The following is a 19,407-nucleotide window of genomic DNA, read 5'->3' as shown; positions in this document are numbered from 1 at the left end:
ATCAAGCTAGATTTACGTAATAATTATTTAACTATACTAGTTAATTTTATATTGATAAATTATTATTATAAAATTAATCTATATTCAATTTTTCTTGTTGCAAACAAACAGTTTATTTTAATGTATTATAATTTTGTTTTATTTAAACAAATATTTAACATTTATATTACGGTAATTAATATTGTTTTTAAAATATTTTGTTTGACATTTACGGTAATAAATTTTCAATAATAAGTTTTAAATTACTTGATTAATATATCTTTATATTATGTAATAATAATAATAATAAATCATATGTTCAATTTTACATATTATTAATCTCTCTCTCTCTCTAAAATAAATACACATTTTAATTATAATAATAACAATCACTTAACAATTAAAAAAAACAGTGATCTGGAAATAAATCACAATTATATAAATATATATATATATATATGAAAATAATAATAATAAAAATCTTGATTTAATTGATACAATTAATTAATAATAAATTATATATGTTTAAAAAAAATCACAATTAATGTCTCTAATTATTTTTAAATAATAATCAATTAGTTAATCTCATAATCAATTGTTATCATAATTACTGATAATAATTGTTGTACAGCTTTTTTTGTTGTTGTGTGTGTGTGTTAAACAATTGACTATTAAATGTATCATTATATTGGGGGGTGGTGGAGGGAGTGAGGGGGGGGTAGTAGTAAGGTATCCACCAAAAATTAAAAAATAATAATAAGGAGGTGTGAGCTTCTGGAGAAATAAAATACTGCATAAAATTATTTCATATTAAACATAAAAAGTAAAACCAAAAAAAAAATTATTAGAAATTTATTGTGACAGTCGAAGAATAATAATAATAATAATAAACCTATTATTGAATTAAAAAAACAAAAATAATAATAACTTAATCTAAGTGTTCAACTAATGGGATCAACTTCTTCTTCTACTTCTTCAACTTGTTCTTAGTCTTCTTCTTCTTCTAGAAGATTGGAATGTAATTATCAATCTTTGCCTTATGTTTTTGTGCCACACATTCGGCAATCCATACAATATTACGACACTCCTGTTCCTTCAGTTTCAGATACGAATAGAAGACACCGAAGTGGAACTGTTGCATAAATCCGTTGACATTCAGACTGACTTCGTGTTCGAAAAACTTGTCCTCCAGTGTCTTGTCTTCCTGTCCACCATTGCCGCCGGCACCTGACTGGCCCTGACCTTCAAACATTACCTTGTATTCGGCATAAAATTCGGCTACACTGCGAACCTGTTCGTAGTCATCGGCTCTGGCCAGTGCAGCCAAACCGTCGGGAAATAGATTACCGCAATTCGGATACAGTTTGGCTCTGTCCTCTTTGGACAGTTCCGTACCGAACGAATTGATTGTTATGATGAACGCACGTCTGTCCGCTTCGAACGCTATTTTGATTTGGATTTACCGATAAACAGAAATATATTAATTATCTAAAAGTTTATCCCGTTTCGGTAAATTCGGGTAATCCACACACACGTACCTAATATCGGACACATAACATCGGCGGTAGTGCCGCCCAGTTGTTCCATACAGAACTTGTAAAACGATTCCAAGTAAGCCTTGTATAGTGTGTTTCGGATGATTTCGACATTCATTTCGTCCAAATCCTGTTCGCCGATACAGTCGACAAAAAACGGTGCCAACGGTGTATCGACCAGTACGGCATTGTACAGATCGGCCGGTGTGGCCGCCACATGGATGGCCTCCATCTGATCGAACGAACCTAACGGATGACATTTGGGAATCAATTCCGATAGTGGCCGCTGATGTAGAGTACCTGTTAAATAAAATAGGGGGTTTAATTAGTGGCCAATTATCATCAAACTGGCCAACACTGACCAGTTATCAATAGTATAATATTGTCGATCATATAAGAGTATTGGATGTAATCGAGAAAAGTGGCCAACGGTTCCACAGCATGATTACGGATGTGCTGATACTCGATAACCAATTTTTCCCGTAGTTTATCGTCGATAACCGATACGTTTAGCGGTGACGGTTCGTTGGCCAGAAAATTACCGTAATCTGTACTCTGCAAATGTAGCTTAAGATCTTCTAGTGATTCGCATTGAACTAAATTCAGATAATCCGGTTGTCTTAATATACCGCACTTGAATCCGCGGACCAATGCCTCCAAATAGCCATTGTCTGAGTTGAAGATGGACTCCAAAAACATTTTTGTCAAAGAAAGTGATTGATTTGATCCCAAACAACAACTAATAGGTGTTTATAGCCAGCGATCAGATGAACGCCTCTTTCAATATGTCTGAACAAACAAACAAACAGACAGTCAATCAGTCAGTTGTTGTGTCACAAGTCGTCGACAACAGAGGTCTCCGTTCGTTCGTTTCAAAGGAAGAACAGTATAGAGAAAGTCATTGTTTATTACAATAAAATATCAGTCAGTCTTTGATATATTCAATAATCACTATAACTGTTGATAAAAAATTAAATCCTCTTCAGTGGTCATCAACTAATATATTGTCCATCAAAAAGTTTTTTTTAAAACTCTGATTTTGTTGTTATTATAAGTGATGCCAATCTTCAAGTTGTCGACCAATTTGCCGGCCGCTAAACTGCCGGCCGGTTTTCTCGAACGATCAGTCGATTTGGTGGCCAAGACATTGGGTAAACCCAAATCCTATGTCGTTGTCCAAGTGCTTACCGATCAGCTGATGAATTGGGGTATAAATGTTGATTATAAATCTCTTGAATTGTTTGATCCAATTGATTTGATTTGTATTGTTTTGTCTATTAGGCGGTAGCGATGGCCTGTGCGCTGTGGCCTCTGTCGAGAGTATCGGCGCTCTCGGCCGTGACGTCAATAAGAAACACTCGAAAGCCATTGCCGATCATTTGCAGAAAGAACTGGGAATAGCTTCGGATAAATGCTATATTAATTTTGTTGACCTAAACAAAGCCAACTGTGGCTACAGTGGTACCACATTTGATGATCTACTATGAATCAGTGATGGATCAGCTGAAGATTTTTTTTTGTGGACATACAAAATAAGTTATGATAGTTATTGAACCAAATAATAATAAAAAAAACCAAATTATAATTTAAATACAAAAAAAAATCATGTTTTTAGTCGATAATTGATATATAAAAATGTCATATTTTTTTGTGTTTGTGTTTGAAAATTGATTATAAATTTTTTGAATTAAATTAAATTTTTATAATTACTACTGTTTAAATTGAATTAAATAATTGTCACTTAAAATTTTTTTTTGTTAAAATCAGTAAATATGCAAATAAAATATATTTTTTGAAATTATAGTTATTTTTTAAAAAAATTTTATATACTGTATAGTAATACCAAATAATTATTGTTTTAAAAATTTTATTTTATATAACATATTATGTTATCTTAAGTATTAAATAAAAAAAAATATAGATAATTACTGGTAATTAATTGAAACTATAAATAAGATATACCGTAATTATATATATATATAATATAATTATTTCAAGAACTATTAATTTTTGTTTTTTTGTAAATATATAAAGTTAAATATAAGATTAAAATAAAAATTAAATGCTAAAGATTTCAATGTTAAAAATTTTTTAGTTAATTATTTGATAAAAACAGTATTTTGTCTAATCATTTGTTTGGCAGTAATTAGTATTTCATTAAAAAAAAATTAAATTAATGATATAACTTATTAATTATTAATTTTTATTTAAAATTAATAATTATTTTTTATCTCATTTATCTCTTATATATCTTTATAATAAATATAAAATTCTAGATATTATAAAATATTTGTTTAAATTACAATCTAATATTATATTATTGATTAATATTGAATTAGATATAGTTGTCGTAAAATTTTTTGTTGTTTAAAAAAACTATTAAATATGCAAATAACATAATGTTTTAAATAGCAAACAATTATTTTTGATTTTATTTAATACCATATTTTTTTACGTTACTGTAAATAGTAAAATATATAAAAAAAAACTATATAATTATTGTAAACATTTATTTATTACAATCTTTTTTATAAAAATTATTAATATAATTAATTAATTAATTGAAATAAAAAGAAAAAATTCTCAATAGTTTTTAATTGCTTTTTTGTTGATATTATTATTATTAAAAAATATACATAAAAAATATACATAAAAAATATGTCACTTTAAATATTAAAATATATAATAAATATTTAATTCTATGATATGCTTTTTAGCATTCTCAACTGGTTTATTTTATGATTAATTTAGTATTAATATAATAATAATTAAAAAAAAATTAATTAAATGATTTGACACAAAAATTTTATTCTCAAATATTTGTCTAATCATTTTGTGCCGATAATCGGTATTTTATTTTAATTTATACATAATTTGATACTTTATAAAGAAAATATTATTTGATTTTTTTGTAGTTTATTATAATCACAGTTTTTGTTGTTGTTATTATACTTAATATACAGTTCTATACATAACTAACTAAATGCCTGTCTTTAAGTTGTCGACTAATTTGCCGTCGGCTAAACTGCCGGCCGGTTTTGCTAATAAAACAGTCGAAGTGGTGGCCAAATCATTTGGCCACCCGAATGATTACGTTACCGTCCAAGTGGTCACCGATCAGATCATTAGTTGGGGTTTGTTTTGTTTTTATATTAATTAATTATTTTGTTTTTCAATTGATTGAATGTCAAACAAATTTGTCCGATTGTCTGTCCCAAACCAAATTTTAGGCGGTAATGACTCGGTTCCGTGCGGTTTGGTTACTATCGAAAGTTCCGACGGGTTGGGCAGCGACCAGAATAAGAAGCACTCGAAGGCCATCGCCGATCACTTGCAGAAAGAGTTGGGCATTAGTTCCGATAAATTCTATATTATTTTCAGTCCGATAGACTTAGTCAACATCGGCTACAATGGCAGCACTTGTGAAGATCTTAAATAAAAAAAATAACAACCGATTGATAATCATATCTGATTTGATGGACACATAAAAAGATAATTATAATAAAATAGATTTTATTAAATTTTGTTTAAAAAAGCTATGAAAATATGCAAATAAAATAATGTATGTTTTTTTGTGAGGAAAATAAAAGTTAAATTTTTTTTATATAGCAAATAATAATTATTATTTTTTTGATTTTATTTAATACCACATTTTTATGCTACTGTTAGTATTAATTTATATAAATAAAACTATATAATGATTATAAAAATTCATTAGTTTTAAATATGTATAAGAGTTTATATATTTATCGTAATTTATATTTTATTTTATAAGTTATTTACTTTATAAAAATTAAAAAAAATTAATTAAATGAAAAAATTAATTTCCCAGTATTTATCTAATCATTTTGTGCCGATAATCGCCATTTTTTTTTAATAATTTATGCATAATTTCATATTAAAATAAAATATAATTCAATATTATCTGATTTTTTTGTCATTTAGATTTTAAAAAAGCCATTTACTAGTTGTTTGTCACACTTATTATATATATATATATATATAACTAACTAAATGCCTGTCTTTAAGTTGTCGACTAATTTGCCGTCGGCTAAACTGCCGGCCGGTTTTGCTAATAAAACAGTCGAAGTGGTGGCCAAATCATTTGGCCACCCGAATGAWTACGTTACCGTCCAAGTGGTCACCGATCAGATCATTAGTTGGGGTTTGTTTTTTTTAAACAAAATTTTGATTAATTATTTTTTTCAATTGATTGAATATCAAACAAAATTGTCCGATTGTCTGTCCCAACCAAATTTCAGGCGGTACTGACTCGGGTCCGTGCGGTTTGGTTACTGTCCAAAGTGCCGACGGGTTGGGCAGCGACCAGAATAAGAAGCACTCGAAGGCCATCGCCGATCACTTGGAGAAAGAGTTGGGAATCAGTTCCGATAAATGCTATATTATTTTCGATCCGATAGAGTTAGTCAACATCGGCTACAATGGCACCACTGCTGATGAAATTAAGTAAAAAAACAACAACCGATTGATAATCATATCTGATTTGATGGACACATGAAATAGATAATTAAAAAAATAGATTTTTATTAAATTTTGTTTAAAAAAGCTATAAAAATATGCAAATAAAATGTAATGTATTTTTTTGTGGAAAATAAAAGTCAATTTTTTATATATATATATTTTTTAGCAAATAATAATTTTTTTTTGATTTTATTTAATACCACATTTTTATGTTACTGTTAGTATTAAAATATATATATTTTTTTAAAAACTATATAATCATTGTAAAAATGATTATTAGTTTTAAATATGTATAAGAATTTAATATATTTACCGTAAGTTATATTTTATTTTATAAGTTATTTACTTTATTAAAAAATTAAAAAAATTAATTAAATGATTTGATAAAAAAATAAATTTTCCAGTATTTGTCTAATTATTTTTGTAATGATATAAAATAATACAATATTATTTGATTTTTTTGTTATTTAGATTTTTAAAAAATCCCATTTACTAGTTGTTTGTCACACTTATTATATTTAATATATATATATATATAACTAACTAAATGCCTATTTTCAAGTTGTCTACCAATTTGCCGGCTAGTAAACTTCCGGCCGGGTTTGCCGATAAAACAGCCGAAATGTTGGCCAATTCATTTGGCAAACCAAAGGCATACGTTGCCGTTCAAGTGGTCACCGATCAGATTATTAGTTGGGGTTTGTTTTTTGTATTTATTTATTTATTTATTTAATATTTTTCTTTATTTTATTTTCAGTAATTGAATTGAGTTTTTTAGTTAAAAAAAATAATAAAATTAGTTTTTAAAAACCTAATTGTCCGCCCAATTTCAGGCGGTACTGACTCGGGTCCGTGCGGTTTGGCTACTGTCGAAAGTACCGACGGGTTGGGTAGCGACCAGAATAAGAAGCACTCGAAGGCCATCGCCGATCACTTGCAGAAAGAGTTGGGAATCGGTTCCGATAAATGCTATATTATTTTCGTTGATATCGATAAAGTCAATCTCGGATATATGGGTACCACTTGTGAACAGTGGTAACAAACAAAAACAACAACAAAACAAATTGATTGATTGATTGATCTGATTTGATTAACACATGAAACAAAAAATAATAATAATAATTAATAATTAAAATATTTTTTTTCATTGTTCATTAAAATTAAATTATCCTATTTTAGGCAATAAAAAAATTAATTTTTTGTTTTGTTTAAATATATAGTTTTTAATAGTTATAGTTAAATAAAATAATATATAATATTTATATAATAATTTATTCAATATTTTTGGCCCAGATTTTTGTTGTTGTTGTTGTTTATTTAGTTTTATAAAGTTATTTATTACAATATTTAAGTTTATATGTATTTTAATATTTAATTTATTTACTCATATACTACAGTATTTAATAAAAATAATTTGTCTAATCATTATTTACAGTAATCAGTATTTTATTTCAATTTCTAATAATAATTTAATATTTTATTATATATATATATAAATAAAATTATTTGATTTGTTTTTCATATATAGTTGTATTTTATATAATATAATTTACTAACAAGTTGTTTATCAAAAAAACACAGTTATTATAAATAACTAAATGCCTATTTTCAAGTTGTCTACCAATTTGCCGGCTAATAAACTACCGGCCGGGTTTGCCGATAAAACAGCCGAAATGTTGGCCAATTCATTTGGCAAACCAATAGCATACGTTGCCGTTCAAGTGGTCACCGATCAGATTATTAGTTGGGGTTTGTTTTTTTGTTGTTGTATTTATTTAATATTTTCTTTATTTTTTCAGTAATTGAATTGAGTTTTTGTAGTTAAAAAATAATAAAATTAGTTTTAAAAAAACCTAATTGTCCGCCGAATTTCAGGCGGTACTGACTCGGGTCCGTGCGGTTTGGCTACTGTCGAAAGTACCGACGGGTTGGGCAGCGACCAGAATAAAAAGCACTCGAAAGCCATCGCCGATCACTTGGACAAAGAGCTGGGAATTGGTTCCGATAAATGCTATATTATTTTTGTTGATATCGATAAAGTAAACCTCGGATATATGGGTACCACTAGTGATGAACTTTTCTAAAAAAAATAAAATAAAATCATTGATTGATTGATTGATAATCATATTTGATTTGATGGATATATAAAAGTTATTAAAAGATTATTAAGTTTTTTCCCCTCAATTCAGTTAATTAATTATTCGTTGCAATAAAAAAATAAATAAAATATTTTTATTAGTTTATTTAATAGTTTTATTTAGTTATAAAAATGACAATTTACTCTAAAAAAAAAGTTATTATTTTGTCTTAATTTTTATTAATTTGGTTTGTTTATTGTGTTTCATATTATTTTTATTTATTTTTTGTGAGCCGGGTAGACATCATTGTCTGGCAGTTGTATTATAAGTTACCCCTAAAAATATAAAGTTATAAAAATTTTTCAATAACAATAGAATTTAATATTATTAAATACTGTATATGCATATGCATATTAAATGTTTTGAAACTTAAAAAAATTTTAGAGTCAACATAAACAAAATTCAATGATTTATAAGATTTATTAATACATTTGTGGTTAAAAAAAATCTTCATTACATTGATATTGATATTGATATATATATATATATAATGGACAGCTAAATATATGGATGATTTATACATTTATAGATGGCTAAGATGTTTGTCCAAAAAAATAATGAGTCACAACAACAATAATGTTGTGTCCAATGGATTTGTTAGTCTGTGTGTCCACTAAATTGAAAGGTCCGGTATTATTATACTACTGGTGCTGTTCTAATGGTGTCGACCCTATCGATGGCAACGATCGCATCAGTCATTCATTTGGCCGATTCATTATCTCGGAAGACAAGTTGATTTCCTTTTGATTTTATATATATATATATCAAATAAGTTGGTATATAAGCGACTGACCCAATCTGCACAGTCGGGTGTCCACATAAAAGTTGCTAATAACAACAACAACAACAACTAACCGATGATGATGATGACGACAACCGACAACAATATTACTATTACTACTAATAATAATCACCTAAAACGGCAATCCCTTTAATAACTAATATATCATATAATGGATATACGATTGCAATACAATAGGGGAGAGAGAGAGAGAGTTTATTATATTAATAATCAATATATTATAGCTTCTGGATCTCTCTCTCTCTCTCTCTCTCTCTCTCTCTCTCTCTCTCTCTCTCTCTCTCAGTGTCTGACCTTTACCATTAACCTATTATATCATACCAGTTGTGTGGTCATACATTTTTTTTGTATGTATGTATGGTTGGTTTGTTTAACATTAAACGTATGGACCGGGCGTATGGGTATTATATAAGAGTTGTCATCATTACTGGAACAGTGTAGTAGTGATAGAGATATTTTGCGAAATATATATATATAATAAATATGATATAAATTATATACTGTATATACCGTACTGTAATATATATATATATATATGTATTTCTGAGACCTTAACTATTATTACTCCCGGAAAAAGACATTATCCCTCCCAATACATAAATATATGTATAGTATATCACAGTATAATATCTTAATAACATTTTTGGTGACAAACACCAAAATATATAAATTATATATATATATATATACAGTATATAATATATATTGTATACCACTTATTATTATTATTGTTATTATGATAGTTTTTTGTGGATATATTTTCAGTATATGATTTTTATTTACAACAAAATGATTTTTTTGTGTTGGTTTATGTGTTTTAATACACACAAACAAATTATTTTTTTAAAAAAATTTACGCTAAACTTGTGTTTTACTATAATATTACTAACAAATAAGTTTTATATTATTAATAGTCAAATATTAATATAATGTCGTGAAATATATGATTTTAATTAATAATTTTATTAACAATTGTTATTATTATCCTTTAAAAATTGAAATAAACTTATTAATAAGTTAGTATAACATATAATTATTATTATCATTAAATTTTATTTAATTAAAATTATATTAAAATATATACAAAAATTATCATTTGTTGATAAAATATTTTTTTAAAACCTATGATATCAATACATATATCATAAATAAAACTTGAATAATATATAGAGTTTTATTTACATTTTGTGTTAAAATATAAAATCATATCAAAACTAAACTAAACTTTAACTCTAAAATAAAAAGTTTTATACTAATAATAATAATAATACAGTATTTTTAAAGTGGAAAGAGAGGGGAAAGATAAATAGTTTTATAGGGAACGGGTGTATCATATATTGAGAAACGGGAGATGAAAAGCATAGTTAATATCAATTTTGCTTTTCAATACAAATGTCATGAAATCTCATATCTATTTTGTGGTTCAACTAAAACTCGTAACTATTATATAATATAAACTCTAACTCTTGCGGCTTTCATATACTATTATACAGTATATGGATATCATATATATATATATATATATATATATATATATATATATATATATATATATATATATATACGGTATATACAGTATATACCAATAGAAAGGGGTTTATATTAAAAAAAACTAAAACACATTAAACACATAAACATTTAGATATATTATTAATCATAAACACACACACATTATATATGATATTATTTGAGAGTTAAAATCATTTATAAAACATATTGCGGGTATTATTATTATTATTTCGAAACAATTATTTACACTGAAACCTAACTATAAGAAACGTATTTTGTTTTTTTTCAAATTTAGTAATTTTTAAAATAAAATTCAATAAATTCAATTAATTATTATTTTTTTGACAAATAAATGTTTAGACAGTTTTTTATATAAAATAAATAAATTTATTGCCAAATAAATGATTAAAAAAAATTATTTGCCAAATGATTTATGATTATATTTTTGGATAATAATAATAATACTGATTATAATAATATGAATATAAGAAAAAATAAGTTATCTATTGAGAAAATTATTTTTCATATTAATAACAACAATAGTGTATATAATAAATAAATTTATTGATATCTAATAAATACAGTTTAGCTTCAGTCTCCACACACACACACACACACACACACTCACTCACACACACACACACACACACACACACACACACACACACACTAACTCACTCACACACACACACACACACACACACACACACACACACACACACACACACACACACACACACACACACACACACATGCACACAGAAAGTGTTAATACTGTACGGTTAATATGGATTAAAATGTGATGTATGAATAGTAATTTAGGTACTGGTGCTTCATTGGAGATGATGTGCATCGATGTGTGTGTGTGTGTGCATGGATATGGATGGATGTGTGGATGACATGACTGTATGGTTATATATATATATATATATATACAGTATAAACTGTATATTTATATATATTGTGCCAAAATCTATAGCCCCCCTGGAAAAAAAATTCTAGTGTATAGTTTAACACTATGGGTATTGCCGCCTAACAAACCATTTATATCACTTAACTTTTGTGTAAATGATCAGCTCATTTAATAGCTTATGTACATAAGCTACCAGTGCACCATTCATTAAATGGTGTGATATGTGTTTCACAATCTCTCACTCACTCATTCACTCACTCACTCACTCACTCACTCACTCACTCACTCACTCACTCACTCACTCACTCACTCACTCACTCACTCACTCAATCGTCTATCTATCTCTTTGCCAACAAAATTCCCTACAATTGAATACCAGAATAATATAATATATATATATATAACTCTATATAAATGTATAATAGGATTCTGTGATAGTGTAAGAGTTATGTAAATACTAATAATAATACTGTAAATACAGAGAAAGAGAGAGAAAAAAACATACTGTATATACATAATAAAAATTGATGAATAAATTTATTAATATTATATTTTAATAATAATAATAATAAAAAATCACATTTAACAACTATATTAAATAATTTAATAGTGTATTATACTGTATATAAACAGTAATTATTTATGTGTGTGTGTATGTGTTAAAAATAAATAATTACTTTTTACAAAAATATATTGAATATAACAGTTTAAATTGAAAATGAGATCAAATATCTCATAAATTTGGCTTTTATTTTGTTAACAGACAAATCAATATGTGTTTAAATACTACTATTTATTATTAATAGCACTCGGCGTCAAAACTGTTAGGATGTGATGGGATATCATATACAGTATATATATTTCTAGTGATGGGAGCAGCTCTGTATGAGATCACGTATTGTTTGGGCGACTAATGTACGGCAAACATGCACTGGTGGTGGTGGTGAGGACAGTCGTATTTTAATGCAATGACCAGCAAAATGCATGTGTGTATGTGTGAGTGTGTGTGTTTGAATAGGCAAAAGGCTCTCCAGGAATATAAAAAGGCTGGAGTGGCGCTCATATACGATATCTGAGTGCCGGTTGAATTATGTGTACATTATTTTGCTTGGAAAGAGAGAGAGAGAGAGAGAGAGAGAGAGAGAGAGAGAGAGAGAGAGAGAGAGAGAGAGAGAGAGAGAGAGAGAGAGAGAGAGAGAGAGAATATTATATTTAGTGTAATACTTGACTAAACACGAGAATCTCTTATCCATTGTGTTAATGAAAAATCATTTGTTAGCCATCACACTAACAAAACAACATTAATGTGTGACTGGCCTATCACTAACAGACTACTACTAAAATACTATATATATAAGCGCTTAAACACTGTATATAACATATAGATATATATTTTAGTTTGAGATGCCGTTCCTCTCATATTCTCATTGTGTGTGTGCACACTGTCGTCATCGTGAATGATCTGTGGTTCCCTTATACTCTATATATACAGTATATATATATTATACGATTTATTTATTATAAAATACAGTCACAATTCATATATTGAATGGTGTGTTTGGCCTCAATTCAATATTACTGTACTGTATATACAGTCCTAACCACTACCAGTACACTATCACCACTAAACTACACTTTCTCTCTCTCTCTCTCTCTCTCTCTCTCTCTCTCTCTCTCTCTCTCTCTCTCTCTCTCTCTCTCTATCACTAATGTCTCCCAAATATATATCTGATCCCAAAAATCTTTTGGCACACAAAATAACAGACACACAATACAATAACAATACAATACAATAGGATTTTTTGATTCATACAATAAGTTTAGTGACAATATTGTATAATATAATACTATAGTATAGATGATAATGATGACGATGATGATGATGACAATAATATGTGTGCCCATACACTACAGTCACTGTATATGTGTGTGTGTTATTGTACGACTAAGTTTTCAATGACTACTACTACTACTAATACAGTACTACTAGTGAAATCCCGGAGCTTGACTTTATAATATCGGATAAAACTCATCTCTCATATATTGATTATTTTTTTATACAAGATTTTCACTGATGATAATATATATCCTATTTTTTTAAAAAAAGAATAGAAAACAATTTTCATATGAAACATATTGAATTACAATGTAATGGCACTTATATTATCATTAGATTGTTAAGTTAAAAGTTTTATATATCATTTTTTTATCATTGTTATACTGGATGTATAATAATAATAATAATAGTAAATTGATTAAATATTTATATATGTTTTTTTCTGATTATAAAATTTCTATATATATATATATAGAAATTATTTGACACTATATAATATGTATATGACTTATAAATTTTAAATTAAACATTGGCACACATTTTTTTTTATATAAAAAACTATTAAATTAAATTATTTAGTGAATAGTAAATAGTATTAGTGTTTACATAAGTATTTTAATAATAATAATAATAATAATAATAATACAGTACTATCAAAATCACAATTGTATAATACAATTGAACTAATAAAAGCATTTTGATTTCTTTCTCTCTCTCTCTCTCTCTCTCTCTCTCTCTCTCTCTCTCTCTCTCTCACTCACTCACTCTGTATGTTATCGTTATTTATTATAATAGTATTTAAACAGTTAGTTAGTAATGTTTACCGATTGCTTGTCGATGTCCTCTATACCATGTCGTAGGGTATTGAGAGAGGGGGGTTAAGGGGCAAGAGTTTAAATGTTTCAATAAAATTAAATGCTATATGAAATAGTTTACACAGTCGAATGAGAGAGAGGACGAGAGAGAGAGAGAGAGAGAGAGAAAGAGAGAGAGAAAGAGAGAGAGAAAGAGAGAGAGAGAGAGAGGACAGACACATAAAAATACATTACCATTGAATGCCCCCTCCAAACACACACTCACACATACACACACCGGGTTTATGCGCTAATAAAAATTTCAATGACATTATATATTGAACGGGCATTCAATAATACCCCGGGTATTGATTATACTTGAATATGTGTGTTGTGTTTGCAATGTATTCACTTATATATATATATATATATATTGAATATATATTGTTAGGCCTGACTCTCTCGTATTTTATCATTTTTGATTGTTGTATCGATGACAGCACACATACATATACATATAGTGTGGCCTAAAATTCACGCCCGTGTCGAAAGATATGCAAATAATGGTCACCCATTCATCTAACACTACATGACATCCACTCCTTTTTTCTCTCTCTCAGCAGACAAACAATCAAATGTTTTTCCTTCAGTTCCTTTTCCTCTATACTACTACTACTTGACAACAATACCCGAGTGAGTGAGTGAGCCGAGAGAGAGAGAGAGAGAGAGAGAGAGCAGAGAGGAAACAATTTGCATTAAATGTGACTAAAAACCGATAATTAATTGAATAATTGTGTGCCAAAAATATTATGTCAAAATAAGGTATAATAATATTACTGTATATATTCTGTATGTATGCACTGAAATACAGTAAAATTATATTTAATTATATACAGTATATACTGTACTGAAAATTATTATAATTTATAATATTGGGTATAATTTTAGCTGTATATATATATGTGTATAATAGCTGTATAATACTGTATGAATAAATAGATATGTTTTTTGAAATAGAAATAAAAATCACTTATTTCTGCTACAAAATAATTTTTGTTTAGTTTTTTATTTGGGTAATTATAAATCAAATTTATAATAAAAATTTAATTAATAAAATACTTTAAAAAATATTATATGTTATTAAAATTCAATAAATATAATTTTACGGTATTATATACATTGTAATACAAATTTATAATACGATAAATGAATATTTTATATATTATATATATATGTATAATAAGTTTAAACTTTTTTTTGAAAAATACTTACAGAAACAACATTTAGCGTTATTTTCTAAGATATATCTGACGAAAGAAAAACCTTGAAATAAAATATTCAAATACTTTATATATATCCCATAATAATAATATAATAGATAGGTTAAGATACCGGTGCTCACAGACTGCTTGGCCCCTGTTGTTGGATTGTGTGTGTGTTTGGGGATTGCCGTCCGTTTGTGACTAAACTAGTGGTAAATGGCTTTCAACACAAAACACATATAATATATAAAGAATTTGAATGAAAACCAAAGAGAGAGAGAGAGAGAGAGAGAGAGAGAGAGAGAGAGAGAGAGAGAAAGAGAGAGATGGGTGCATGAAATGGCTCAACCATTCAATAACCGGGGGCTCATAGTTATGGGGCTCACTGTGTGTTAGCCAGTCAGGGGGTGTTCTATCACTTGAATGGGCTAAACGGTTACAAAAAGTGTCAAAAAAAGTAAACGTTTAACACTATTTTTGTCAAGTAATTGATGCCAATATATATCAATATATATTTATTTATCTCTCTCTCTCTCTCTCTCTCTCTCTATATATATATATATATATATATATATATATATATATATATATATAGTTAGAGGTTTTACCTAAAAATTTTTGTGTAAAATAAACTTCTTTTTTGATGTATAATATAGCATATGATTGCAGGTCCGGACCATTTAGTTGTATAGTTAGTGTGACTGCCATTATTGGCATTCCGGGTCCACTACTACTGTCTATAGTATACCTATACCAGTGTATACACCATTCACACCTGCATTATAATCAGTGACAAATTGCTCTCTGGTTTTCAAAAAAAAAAAAATATATATATATATTTATTTACAGTATACTGTATATGTGTTTTTGCTTATTCATATTTTTAGCATACCTGGGTAAATGGCATACCTTTTATTATCATTTTAGTTTCATTTTGTATTTACCTATATTTAAAAAAATCACATATTTAATTTTGTTATAACAATTTACAACTAAATACTAATTTTAAAAATCACAAATTATATTTAAATTTTATGCTTATTTATATATATATTTTTTAAATATTATATTTTTTGTGCATTTTTTTGTACAGGTTCTTATGCATTTAAAATCTATTTAAAAACTATTTATATAATTTACGCTTTTTTGTTGTTGTTGGTGTAGTTGTAATTTATTTAATAAATTTTTTTCTGTATAAAACTATTGTGTATAATAAAAATATATAGATATACTAAATATCAATAGTTCAATAGAAAATGCAATTGATAATAATAATTAATAATTATATATACTGTAAATATTCCGTGTTGTTTACTGTAATATGTTTTGCATGTTTACTGTATAACTGTATTATTATTATTATTATTATGATATTATTAATTGAAAGTTAAAGTTTAGGTTATAACTTTTCTAAAGTCAACTCAACTATAAAATCAAAATCATATACTCTATTGAAATACACAATGAAAAGTCAATATCGATTAATAGAGACTACAAATATATATGTATATATATATATATGATATTATTATTGTTATTAAATAACGGTGACAGTAGTAGTAGTAGTAGTAGTAGTAGTAGTAGTAGTAGTAGTAGTAGTAGTAGTAGTAGTAGTAGTAGTAGTAGTGTTATTGTTAAACATTGTATTATTAAATGTTTTCTTTTGATGTATTAATGCAATTATTATATGAATATCTGTTATATATTATGATATATATATATTGTATTCTCTTGATGTTAAAAGCTTTTGACAATTTTTGTCATCAAAATATATTATTAATAATAATAATAGTATAAATTTATCCATATATATATATATTATACTTTATATATATATAAAAATCTTTTTTGATTCATTATATTTATCGATGTGTAGTATATATATACCGGTATATATAATACAGTATGTATAGAAATATACGGTCTATTTCTATGCTATGATATTTAAAATACAAGTTTTGTATGAGATTTGGCTCTCAATTTCCGTTTTCGTGTCATTCATATTCATCTGAATATTCATAATGCTGTCAATAGATGTGTTTTTGAAACATTATAACTATACGTATATATTATATATATATGCACTTTATATATAATATCATATATATATTTATGAATATATGTATAAAATACAAATACAAATTATATATAAGTATATAACTTTGCCAATATGATCAAGGTGTATCAAAAATTTCTGTTATACAAAAATATGATTACAAAATATTTATATATATATATATAATTTTAGTTGCTATCAAATTTGCAATTAAAATTATTTTAGGAAATACTGTATATAATAATATTATTGTCTAACATTAAAATATTTGTGTGTGTGTGTGTGTGTGTGTGTGTGTGTGTGTGTAAATTGTTTCAATAAATAATATCTAATTATCTAATAAGATAATTATATTTTGAGCATTTATATAAAACATTTTTATATAGCAATTATTGTAAATGTAAATAATAATAAAACAATAAATTATTTAATTATTAAAAAAGTAATACTGAATTTTATGCTAATTTCAATTTGCATTTATTGTTACTAATCTACACAAAAAAATTGTATTAATATCATATACAGTATTCAAAAAAAAATTATTGAAATATATTATATAAAATCAATCAAAATAAAATCATATAATTTGACCTGGCAACTTTAACATATACAGTATAAAAAAAATAATTTAATAAATATTATTTATTAGACGGCCTATTGATTGCTATTATATTTATGATTAACTGAATAAATCAATGAATGGATAGATTGATTGCTTGCATGCATTTAGTTTTTAAGGGAAACTAATAAATAATAATAATAATAATAATCAATGAATATATAGTGTATATATTAATATATAAAAATTTATATATACACATAAAATATGTTTTAATAAAAATTCATTATATATATATTATAAAAGCATTTCAACTCTCACTTTCATTGTATAGTAATAAAATTGTTAGCGTATGTATAACTGTATTATTATTATTTTTTGGCATCACATTTACCGTAATATACTGTATATATATATATAAATATATTATAATATATGCAGTCAAATAAATGTATTTATAATATGTATATGAATTTTGATTAACAGTGCCACCACTAACAATAAAAAAACTCCGTAAATCCATGAGTAGTAGTCATATATTTTTGTATATAATGTTTTTCAAGCATTTGATTGTCATTTCCGGAAAGAGAGAGAGAGAGAGAGAGAGAGAGAGAGATTTGCAAAATACAACACACAAAATATAATACTGTAATAATAAAAATCTATAAATATGTCTCATATTTATTCAGTATATTTATATCTATGTATAATAAATAAATCCCATATATTTTTTCCGACAACAAATTGAATGAAACAATTTATTTTTTAAACTAAAAGGATTATAACCAATAAAAATATAGCAAATAGTATACCCCTATTGATAATAAATAGCAATTGTCTGTCAAACAAACAAAAAAAATAATAAAAATACTTGAAATGTTTTTTTTATTTGTTTGACAAATAAATTAATACTTTTTTTTGAATAAATACACTAAATATTTTAACTATTGTATCTATAATATTTTGATTAAATAAATTTAAATAATCTCATGTCTAGCCAATGAATTTGTTGTATAAAAAAATAATACTATTAAAAAACATTGAAATATTTAAAAAAAAATTTAATTAACATAAAAAATCGTAATTAATATACTGTATATATATACTAATAAAATGTATACTATTATTATTATTGTAATTATTATTAAAAGCGTAAATTATATTATTATATAAATACTATTATTGGGTTAAGTGGTTTAACATATAATACATGTTGACAACTAATTGCATACTAATAATACTGTATATTATATATATAATACTGTACTCTATTAGTATTGGTGTTAATATACAGTAGAGTGTATATATATAAAGAGGTTTATTATATTGAATAACCCTTTTTCTCAGTGCATTAGTTGCCAATAAATAAATACAATGTAAATGATGAGAGAGAGAGAGAGAGAGAGAGAGAGAGAGAGAGAGAGAGAGAGAGAGAATATGTGTGTGAAAAAGTAATATAATGTAGAAAATTAGTGAACATATATTTATAGACCATAAACACTAGTATAATATATTGTGAATATATATATATATCGTTATAA

The 19,407-nt window shown here is 26.1% G+C and overlaps 6 protein-coding genes across 6 annotated transcripts; 5 read left to right on the top strand and 1 right to left on the bottom strand.

Moving 5' to 3' along the window:
- Nucleotides 1-462: 462 nt before the first annotated feature.
- Nucleotides 463-2,332, bottom strand: LOC128952905 (V-type proton ATPase subunit d-like). The gene is made up of 3 exons (XM_054298366.1): nucleotides 1,877-2,332; nucleotides 1,518-1,814; nucleotides 463-1,422 (listed from the first exon to the last, which is right to left on the bottom strand). Exons 1-3 carry the CDS (start codon nucleotides 2,211-2,213, stop codon nucleotides 983-985), a joined length of 1,074 nt encoding a protein of 357 aa, XP_054154341.1. The 5' UTR covers nucleotides 2,214-2,332; the 3' UTR covers nucleotides 463-982.
- Nucleotides 2,333-2,426: 94 nt separating this feature from the next.
- On the top strand, nucleotides 2,427-3,108 carry LOC128952906 (macrophage migration inhibitory factor-like). Its single transcript, XM_054298367.1, has 2 exons — nucleotides 2,427-2,722; nucleotides 2,796-3,108. Exons 1-2 carry the CDS (start codon nucleotides 2,572-2,574, stop codon nucleotides 2,999-3,001), a joined length of 357 nt encoding a protein of 118 aa, XP_054154342.1. The 5' UTR covers nucleotides 2,427-2,571; the 3' UTR covers nucleotides 3,002-3,108.
- A 1,323-nt stretch (nucleotides 3,109-4,431) lies between these two features.
- LOC128952422 (macrophage migration inhibitory factor-like) lies at nucleotides 4,432-5,081 on the top strand. Its single transcript, XM_054297821.1, has 2 exons — nucleotides 4,432-4,648; nucleotides 4,745-5,081. The coding sequence occupies exons 1-2, from the start codon at nucleotides 4,498-4,500 to the stop codon at nucleotides 4,951-4,953; spliced, it is 360 nt and encodes a 119-aa protein (XP_054153796.1). The 5' UTR covers nucleotides 4,432-4,497; the 3' UTR covers nucleotides 4,954-5,081.
- A 347-nt stretch (nucleotides 5,082-5,428) lies between these two features.
- Nucleotides 5,429-6,092, top strand: LOC128952160 (macrophage migration inhibitory factor homolog). The gene is made up of 2 exons (XM_054297505.1): nucleotides 5,429-5,679; nucleotides 5,777-6,092. Exons 1-2 carry the CDS (start codon nucleotides 5,529-5,531, stop codon nucleotides 5,983-5,985), a joined length of 360 nt encoding a protein of 119 aa, XP_054153480.1. The 5' UTR covers nucleotides 5,429-5,528; the 3' UTR covers nucleotides 5,986-6,092.
- A 451-nt stretch (nucleotides 6,093-6,543) lies between these two features.
- On the top strand, nucleotides 6,544-7,092 carry LOC128952458 (macrophage migration inhibitory factor homolog). The gene is made up of 2 exons (XM_054297860.1): nucleotides 6,544-6,694; nucleotides 6,830-7,092. The coding sequence occupies exons 1-2, from the start codon at nucleotides 6,544-6,546 to the stop codon at nucleotides 7,033-7,035; spliced, it is 357 nt and encodes a 118-aa protein (XP_054153835.1). The 3' UTR covers nucleotides 7,036-7,092.
- Nucleotides 7,093-7,553: 461 nt separating this feature from the next.
- LOC128952709 (macrophage migration inhibitory factor homolog) lies at nucleotides 7,554-8,080 on the top strand. Its single transcript, XM_054298143.1, has 2 exons — nucleotides 7,554-7,745; nucleotides 7,872-8,080. Exons 1-2 carry the CDS (start codon nucleotides 7,595-7,597, stop codon nucleotides 8,078-8,080), a joined length of 360 nt encoding a protein of 119 aa, XP_054154118.1. The 5' UTR covers nucleotides 7,554-7,594.
- The last annotated feature ends 11,327 nt before the right edge of the window (nucleotides 8,081-19,407 follow it).

Source organism: Oppia nitens, unplaced genomic scaffold, assembly GCF_028296485.1.
Source record: "Oppia nitens isolate AA-2021 unplaced genomic scaffold, nextdenovo-longstitch-racon4-pilon3 scaffold1_pilon_pilon_pilon, whole genome shotgun sequence".
NCBI classification, from domain to species: domain Eukaryota; kingdom Metazoa; phylum Arthropoda; class Arachnida; order Sarcoptiformes; family Oppiidae; genus Oppia; species Oppia nitens.
This window is presented reverse-complemented; position numbering and strand designations above follow the sequence as displayed.